This window comes from Penaeus vannamei, chromosome 3 (genome assembly GCF_042767895.1).
Source record: "Penaeus vannamei isolate JL-2024 chromosome 3, ASM4276789v1, whole genome shotgun sequence".
Classification (NCBI taxonomy): domain Eukaryota; kingdom Metazoa; phylum Arthropoda; class Malacostraca; order Decapoda; family Penaeidae; genus Penaeus; species Penaeus vannamei.
Window position 1 is genome coordinate 27,702,521 of NC_091551.1, and position 10,000 is coordinate 27,712,520.

General features: G+C 36.1%; 1 protein-coding gene across 1 annotated transcript in view; it reads right to left on the bottom strand.

The window, feature by feature from the left end:
- The window catches only part of LOC113804019 (early endosome antigen 1), a gene marked incomplete in the record, with an annotated part of 50,070 nt that overhangs the window by 11,010 nt on the left and 29,060 nt on the right, over window positions 1-10,000 (bottom strand). Inside the window, 14 exon segments of the mRNA XM_070143296.1 lie at window positions 2,293-2,388; window positions 2,602-2,748; window positions 2,869-3,006; window positions 3,161-3,253; window positions 3,760-3,852; window positions 4,473-4,550; window positions 4,748-4,951; window positions 6,504-6,671; window positions 6,838-6,957; window positions 7,102-7,212; window positions 7,814-7,963; window positions 8,204-8,315; window positions 8,659-8,762; window positions 9,150-9,293. Coding sequence (XP_069999397.1) covers window positions 2,293-2,388; window positions 2,602-2,748; window positions 2,869-3,006; window positions 3,161-3,253; window positions 3,760-3,852; window positions 4,473-4,550; window positions 4,748-4,951; window positions 6,504-6,671; window positions 6,838-6,957; window positions 7,102-7,212; window positions 7,814-7,963; window positions 8,204-8,315; window positions 8,659-8,762; window positions 9,150-9,293 — 1,758 coding nt within the window.

Here is a 10,000-nt window from a genome sequence, read left to right on the forward strand (position 1 = left end):
ATTAAAGGACAGGTATAAACTAAATAAGGCATAAACAAAATAGCGAAATAAGGCATATGCAGTTTAACCTGAGCAATTAAGGCAAGACATAGTGAAATAAAGGATTGGTGCATTGTAAATAAAACAAAATGGTTGTATATTGGTTAACTTGTTCAGCATCAATTTTCCAAGAAATGAGGCTGGAGAAGAGAAGAAGAAAACTCAGACATATAAGAAGGAATTTGTGAGAGAAGAAAAGACACATTAATAAGAAAAAAATTAATAACAGAAAGAAAGAAAAAGGAAAATAAAAGGATTCAAATACAAAAAGAGAAAAATAACTGAAGTTAAAAACATGAAAAGAAAATGAAAGATAATTGAAGCTAAGAAGAAAATTTAGATTTAACAGAAGATTAAATATACAAATATAGTAAACCATATACAAAAAAATAAATAAAATAAAATAAATAAATGAAAGAAGGACAAACTGAAAGCAAGAGAAGACACGACACAAGTAGTACTCATTTCATGTTCTAAGTTCCAAATTACAAATTGTTAGTAGCACGCTTCCAAGAGGACAATCCACAAGATTAGTATTCAGACAAGCAATTCAAATTCTTATTTCAAAGACATGCTTCATGCTTTTCATGTCAAATTGAAAGTGAACCATTTTCATCATTATAATTCTTTTTTTTTTTGGTGATTACATTTCACTCATATCAGTATATATTATGAAAAGGTAGGGAAAATTTTAAATTCACTCTCATTCATTTATTGGTTTACAATCCACTGCATTGTAAAAAATATATTACTTTCATAACTATATAAATATATATGTATTTATGTTTATCTGCTTTTAAATATCAAATGAGAGATAACAATGATTCCTCACCTACAAACATATCATTAAACATCATAAATAAAAGTTATAAGTTATAAATAATATGAGATGAAACAAAATATAAATAGAATTCCATTACAACATTTGGAATGTTCAATAAATCTGATTTTACATTTGGCCTTTTTTTCTCTAGCATAATAAAAATTTTATTACCTAATTACTCTATTCATTTACCTTACATGGCAGATTGTGACTAAGACACAGCTGCTATGTCTGGTCTGTGTTAGTAGCAGTAAGTACACTATGACACACATGCATCAATGGAAAAAGAACAAGGATTGTTTTCAGTAAACAATCCATAATTACATAATTATATGACAGTTCTATTGATACAGCAGTAATTTTAATATAAGAACACTACTGCAAACATGAGAAATAGAAGTAGGTTCACAACCTGTCGACTGCTGCACAAACATTTACAGCAGAGTTCCAAAATTTACAAGCATCTTATGACTAGAAGCTTCAACACAAAAAAAGATTTGAAATAAAATATGATTTCTGATGGCACAGGATAAAGGACAACTACCTTTCACTCTGCTATTCTCAAAAGTTTGCCTACAATCAGTGTGTATCCTTTCTCTATTATCATTACAACCAGAAAAAAAGATAGTCTACCAACTTTTGCTTTTTTCTTTTTTATCCTAATATTGCTTTGAATAACTTTCTTCTAGAGATTTGAAATAAAAGTATATTTCATGAACTTATTTCATTAAGTACTCTTAATGTACAAAAGCGATATGATTTCATGTTAGACAGCCTGAGGTATTTATGAATTTCACAAGATGTAACAGGTGATTGCAACCTCAGGCTAGTCTTATCTATACATCATACACTCGACCACTGTGGCCCTGAGTCTGGCCAACAGGTGTTGCATATGTCCTTCCACTCTGACTAGATATGCTACTTTCAGTGTTCTCTCCAACAAAGGTCTTCACAGCACTTAGTGAATCACCATTTAAAACTTTATTTCCTTCACTCTGAGAGTTCATGATTAACAAGGGGGTCCCACCACAGGACGACAACACATCCGGGGTTATGGCACTTGGGGTATTTTGGTTGATAACATCCTTGGCACATGAATCACTGGGACTGACATCTGGCATCATCACAATGTTTGAGTCTGTTGCGGCTACTTGCTTATAGTGAGGCTGAGAGGCATGGAGCTGCCAAGAGTCAGGCTGCGGAATGCTTGACATGGAGTTACTGGCGGTGATGGGGAAAGAGCGAGAAGAGTTTACAGGTAGGCCTATGCCATTTTGATCCACGCATGCACTGGGCAATACAACCGGATAATGGGGATCTTCACGGTCAGCAAGGATGCTTTTATTAGTCACACTGGGGATGCTGTTGGGATTATTGCTACTAGCAAATATCTGTGGAGGGAGGCTATGGTGCAACATGGCAGCACTCACATCATTGTCCAAACGGGAACGCAAGTCATCACATGTCCTCTTGCTGGTCACAAGTGCCTCCTGAAGTGAGCTGATGGTCAGACGCTGCTCTCCAACCTGTAATGTACATGCAGATTACATTAATGTGTATTCTAATCCGATTTTTTAAAATGTGTTTCCAACCTTGCTTACAAAACAAAAAAAACTTTTTGACCACCATCCTGACCAGGGGAAACATAATAACTAAAAATTTATAACACAAAAGAGTACTTCAGCACAATAAAAACATTTAAAAGAGACTCCTTTCCCTGTAAAAGAAAAAAAATGTACCTCCTTCTTCTTTTTATCAAGCTCTGTAGACATTTTAAGAACCTCTGACTGGAATCTTTCTAATGTTAGTGATTTGTCATTCAACTGCTGCGAGAGTGATGTGTTCTCTGCCTCCATCTTCTGAATTAGTTCTGTCTTCTTTTCCACCTGTGTAGAGAACATGACACTCTTAAAGAATCATAGTTAATATTAAGATCTGAGTGTAATTACAAGACATTAATCATCAAATCTATCTATTAAAAATGCAGTCTCTTCCCCAGATTCTACCTGTCTACGAAGGTGTTCTGCCTGGCCGTGAGTTCTCCCAACTTCCAACTGGAGACTCGTGAGCTGACCCGTGAGATACTGCATCCTCTCTCCATTATGTCCGCCTTCTCGACGTACAGAATCCAATTTCTTTTCTAGCTGTTGTAATAAAACCAAAATTATTACTACACCTCCCTTGCACAGCACAACATTCTACACATTCTCTCTGTTCAGAAATGGTAATCCACAGGACACAACATTGGCAAAAGCAATGGCAAGATTCCTCTCTTCCTTAAGTTTTTTGTCATGTTACCTTAGAGAGCGTCTCATCCTTGAGGTGGAGCTCCTGACGCGATGCTGCCAGGTGACTTTGAAGCTCACGTAGAAGGACACTTTTCTCTGCCAACTGTATGCACACACAGGGGCACATGGGTCAAGGAAGGAGACAAAGTAGCAGTTAGCAGCAAGCAATATGGGGAAGCAAGATACACAAAAATGCACTCAGGAAATGTTTAGGGCTGAATGTCGGTGCTCTCAAACTATAAATTACCTTTATTGTTTTTGTGTGTACTTTCACACAGTGCATCTATGCTTCAGTCTGCAACTCAGACCTTAACCAACCTTAAATTTATGACTACTATCTGTTTTCCAAGTACCAACTATTCTCCTATTTGAGATATATTTTACTTATTCAGGCTTTGTTAGCCATCTCGCCAACAGAGTCTATTATTTCAACCCTGACCTATAGTAAAGAAGGCATAGGATTGTACAAAAATATATGAGGGGGATGGGGGAAGCACAGCAGAAAAAGTAAATAGCATAAAAAGAAATTACTTTCAAGCATAATCAATTTTATCAGGGCAAAAGCCACCCAGAACTGAGGAAATAATCCTTAACCTATGAGCAACACACCTCGTTCTCCAGTTTAGAAACTTGGGACGACTGTGAACAAAAGCCATTCACTGAAGGTCCCTCTCTTGTGCCCTTGTCCATATGATTCGCCTCCTGAAAGTAAATGCATTTGCACCATTAAAATCACTGCAAGGCAAAATTATAATTTCATTTGCAATAAGTGGCACTACTGAAAAATAAAAGAGGCAACTTAGTTGATATAGCCTTCTTATCTGACTTGGGAGCCCAATATATCAAACATTCTTATATGGAGAAATACAAAAGAACATTCAAAAAGTATTTTGACATAATATCTACAGTATGCAATACATAAATCCTTAAAGTTGTAAGTCATGTTTAGGTAAAATGTATTGGCTATCACTGTCAGATATCTGAGATCTTGTGCAGATAGTAACTTTCAGAATTTCAGTAAACTTTATCCATGTAATTCATCAAAATTATGAAAACACTAGGGTAAAAAATGATGACACAAATGCTGCTGTAGTCACAAGTCAGTGTATCATTTAGGAAGATGGTGCATACAAAAATAAAATAGTGGTATGTTTACATATTCAATAAAAGTGTCACTGCCAAAATAAGTAAATCTGCGGCTTAATGACATCTATTGTGTCTAGTGGAAGATTAAGTTGTTCAAGCAGAAATAAATGTGTGAAATCAACATTGTAAAATGTTCTCTTCCACAATTAAAGACATGACACTGCCACAAAACCTACCTCTGCTGTCTGTGTCTCAGCAGCTTTTATTTCCTTAGCTGAAGTTTGTACAGCAGCTTCCAGTTGAATTATATCACTCTGGAAAGACATTTCCCTCTCAAGATGTCTTACTATTGTTAAGCTAATATAATTCCCCAAAGGATTTAACTAACAGTTCATCTACGACTAATAAAATAAAACTGTGAAAGAGCTGAAATATAGAAAATTAGTTTAAAGCATGCAGTTACTCTAAGAGAGGACACAAGTCTACAGCCTGGGAATCTCCATTTATTTACCTTTCCAATATTAGTTAAAGGCCTCTCCTTACACTCTCGTACTTCTTTCCGCAGATCTTTAACCACCTCAGTCTTGAGTTGGAGCTGCATCTTTGTCTCATGGTGCCTCTGCTCCTCCTCTTTCAGCTTGTCTCTGAGGGCCACCAGTTGGTCGTGTCTTTCAGCCACTTCGGCTGTTAGTACTGTGCGCAGCTCCACTTGGTTCTACATTAGTAGAGTATCAAAGAGGGATGCAGAATGTTATACAAAGGGCTAGCACAACCATATGCTCTGTGGATAAAATCTGGAGAGCCAGGGATTGTTTGTATACAGTTAAGACTGGGTCCAAACCACAAAAGCTACATGATGCTAATATTAGTCAAACTCAAAAGCAAACCAAACAATTCCTTATCCACATTTTAAACTTTCCCTTTCTGTCTGCTGGGTTTCAAAGCAATTACCATTCCTAAGGTTAGACTTTTTATACCACACTTGGTGAAGTAAGGTACTCGAGTTCTGTTTTTTATGGTTATACAGCTTACAAACTATTTGTTATTTTGGTGGCATGATTATCTTTATACTGCACATTACTCTGAAGGGAAAAAAAATAGTTTTGGATGGTAGTCTTACATTTATCTTGTTTATATAGCTATCTTAACCCATAAGATCCAGGTGCTTCACTTTCATCGCATGGCCTAAAAATGGGTATCAGGCTTACTTGATTGGCCAAACAGGTGTGTGACTTGTAAGCTGGGCACACGTGAACACTTAAGACTCTATGCTTCCCTCTTGTAATTTTATTCTCTATGTCTGCATAAGCATCTTTAGCTTTTTTGCCATTTTCTAGTGTCCATATTTGTCAGTTGATTTGCTTTATCCAGATGGTAATTGACCGTTTTCCATGCAGACTCCATATCATCTCTAGGCAGTCCATAACTCAGTGCAAGAATAATAACAAGAATAACTTTTTGTTTTTGTAATATTCAGTTTTCTGAAATACTACCGGTACCACTGGCCACAAGAGCCAAGAATAGGATTCTGAGCATGGAAATAGCGTCCTCCCTGGAGCCAACATTCTTCCAGTCATAGCTCACAGAAAGGACATTCCACACCTTTATCAATGGAAATAATGCAAAAGCCCCTTCCTAAATGCCAAATGAGTCTAATCACCCCCCAAGAGCTTTATGCACTTGTGGTCAGTCACTTCTGGCATTAAGCCATAATGTTCACAACAGCAAGTTCACATTAACCCAGCCCACAGCCAAATTCTCCTATGACAGTATGTTCATGTCACCCAGTCCTCAAGTCAGTTTTTTTCATGTGATAGTCATCTGGATCATAGGGGTTAATATTACTGTCATTAAAGGAAATACACAAATATAAAGTGTTCAAATACCACCAGAATGAGAAAGGGATAAGTTAATAACAAACATCAACACACCACTTATTAATCTACCTCAGAAATACTTTATACTTCCAACACATCTAATATTACAAACACTTCCTACACCAAATCTATTACAGTATTAATTAAAATTGGACTTGAAAAGCTTGTGCTCTAGCAGACTATTACATTACCTCAAATTCAGACTCTAACATTAAAAATGACATAAATTACAAGACATGTTGTGTTATGATAACATGCATCTATAGAAATCCATATAAGTTGTTATACCTTGTGACCTTTATACAAACTGCTGTAGAAAAACTAAAATCACCAACATTTATTCAAAATAAAAAAGCGTCTCAAAACACACTGGAAAACGTCTCAACTGACCTGATGTGACCTGGCGAGTTGATCTTGTAGCATGGAAATGGTTGGGGCACAGAGGGCATGCGTGTCCTTCAGGGAATTATGCGCCTCACGCACCTGAGTACACTCTTCCTCCAGCTCAGCCAGGCGTCCAGCCAATATATCTATGTTTTCACTCAGCTGCGATTCCACCTGCAGAATTGCCCCAGGATTATCAGCTTTACAGCAGGTTTGGTAAAACTTTTATAAAATATTTTAACTATTATCACTATACTTTGTGAAGAAACAATCTAGAGATTTATAAAAATCGTCCATATTTCACATTTCACAACATAAATTGACTAAACAATATTCTTACATTGTTATCTCCTGTAATAACTGAATCGAGATCACAAAGAGACGTATATGAACCTCTAACCGAATCCTTTTTGGTCTGCTTTGATAGTAACTGACGTACAACTTCTTCCTTTCGAGTAATCTAGAAAATAAGTGTTTGTCAAGTTCAAAAATTTTGTGCATACTTCAAAGCAGTTGTCTCATTTTTTTTTCTATTTCTTTGTTCCGGATATATATTGAAGATATCAAATTTACAAAATGTGTATCATAAAAGATATTCCCTCACCTCAATAGTTTCATGCCTGCTACGGTGACGAACCTCCTGCAAAGTATGGTTGACGCTGTTTACTTCCGCTTGAGACAATGCAAGTTCATGGTGGAGCTCTGTCAGTTGCATCTGTTCCAACATAATTCATATTAAGTAATAATGCTGTCATTCAAAGATCGACGTGTGGGCAGGTAGAAGAATAGAAATTAAATAGAAATTACTTTTTGAAAGTATAAGCACCTGTGAAGAAACACACCTAATCCCAATACAGCTTATATACCAGAGGTTCCCAACCTTTTCATTCTGTGACTCCCACCCAATATATAATAAATTCCATGGCCCCATTCAGTGACTGTCATCTTTTCAGATTCAGTTATTACTAGTTATGAATAGTGTAATGGTGCCAGTAGCTACAGGACAAGAATACTTTATCAAAAGATTCCAACTTATTGATAAGTAAGAGATAATTATGTGCTGATACTGCAGGTGAGATAGAATTCATTTCAATTCGACATCTTAATTTTCATATTGCTCCAAGGCCCTCCAGAAAGTACCCCATGACCCCCCAGGCTGGGCACCCCTATTATAAACAATGACTCCCAATATATCTTAAGCCCTTTTCAAAATGGCAAAATTAACAACACTTTCCAGAACAACTTTATACGACTAAAAAGTCTAATGTTTTCTAATTAAATTTGTTGATAATTATGGAGCACATCAGTAAACAAACCTGTAAGTCTGCTATCTGTTTATCTCTCTCAAGAAGCTGTTGGTTGGTTTCATCTTGGGCCGACTGCAGGCTCCGCAGGTCAGACCGCAGTTTCATGATTACTAATTCTTTCTCAGACCCTCTGCCTCCATACATGCTGCTGTCTCCATCCTACCAAAACAAAAATAACATAGCTGCTTATATAATACAATGAGAAGATAACACATTATTGTAACAGATGAATAATCTAATATCTACGACTACCAGATAGGCAGCCTGGCCATTTACTATTCAATCACTCTCCAGCAACCTTGTATGGTTAAAATGTATTACACAGAATAATGATGTTTTATGCCTAAGACTTCCCTTATTTGGGGCTGATGCAATACCCTTCCAAGGGAATCCACTCACCTGAAGATTTGAAAGTGAGCTTCTCAAGGAGGAGCTGTCTTTCCTGAGGTGCTCTTCCAGCATGTGTTGTATGTAGTCATGTTGGCTCTCCTTCAGTGACTGAGATGACCTCCTGATCAATAAAAATACAGAAGACCAATCTGTTAAAAACACACTGGGTATCTTTCAGCAACTTAATAAAAAATAAGAAAAAGGAAAGAAAATCTCCTAAAAATATGATAAAAAGAATAAGAAGCAAAAACAAATCTAAAAATATGCTGGTTCTCTTTTAAGTAACTTGGATGACCTCCTGAGGAACAAAACAGTGAAAAGCAATCTGTTAAATCATAACCACTCATACACACTATAAGATGACAGATCAGTTATGTATAGCAAATTGTTATATTTTGGAGTGGATGATTTTGGAATATAGACCTTGACTCACGCAAAATGTCACATATCAGTTAACAGCTCACCTGGATGAAGATAAGACAGGGCCAAACACTTGCTCTGGCGTGACACATGAGAAAGTAAGGTTGTCTGCTTCCCACTGACCTGTAAGTCTTGCACGTGTAATCACCTGAAAGTGAAACATTACTTAATGTCCATTTTCCTGGCTTCTGCTTCATTTTCAGTTTTCTCTTTTCCATTTTCTCTTTTGCAGTTCCCTGCCCCCCCATTGAGCTGATATATATGAAACACTCTATTCCCAGCCATAAAATACATATTCAATACTATATCAAAACATAAGAAACAACCAAGAATGTTTTACAAAAATCAAATCAAAATCAAATTATTTGCTTTCAAAAATGTGTCTGTTATGTTACTTAGATATATAAGCACACATTATAGTATGAAATTATGTAGGTATGGAAAATACTAGTTACAATAAAACAGATAAACTACATGAAAAATTACCAAAACTCAGAATCAGCAGAAAAAAACAAAACTGAAAAACCAAACACACCTGCACAAGATTGTTGAGGTCATTCTGTAGATTATTATTCTCCTCCTTGAGGGTTAAAGTCTTCCTTTCAAGTCCCACCACTTTTTCCCCAAGGTCATGTGCTTCTTTCTCTAATCCCATCTTGTCTGCTACCAGTGAGGACACCTGAAAAGAATCAGGGATATATAGCCATGTTGAGGACTTTCTAGTCATTACCAAATATCTAAAATCAGGCATTCATAATTCTATTTCTGCACTTTTTGGTCTGGTTACAAGGGTATAGCCGTGTTCTAAGGTTAATGGACAAAAAGAACTACCATTCCATGTAACATATAATTCTAAATTCAGCATACATTTCTATTTCATTTTCTACATCAATAGAAGAGATAGTCTTAAAAAAGTAAGTTATCTTATGTCAAAATTGGTTGAAACAAATAAATGCGCTAAACATCCAGCTTTGTGGCTATCTCTCGTTGAGAGTTAAAAAATTGTTTTTAAAAAATGTACCAGGGGGGTAGGAGGCAGGCCCTCTTCTTACTCCCCCTGTAGTTCTTCCACTGGTTGAATCCATCCCCATGTTAAGTCAGAAAGAATGAGATTCTTATGCTATCTATATTTTGTACAAGTCTTTTGTTCTGTGATACTGTAATTGTTCTAGACTGACTAAGTATGTGATGTATGCCATCATGCTTGCACTCTATATTCAAAATAGGCTTACTTGTGATTTGTTCAAGATACATCAGCAATTTCAATAAATTCCTAGTTTTTATATCAGTCTTTATAATATACTTCCTTTAATTTGGGTTCCATTACTAATTTTTTACATGGTGTTTATTTTCATTTCCATTAAAGGTGCTAAATGTGTATTCACT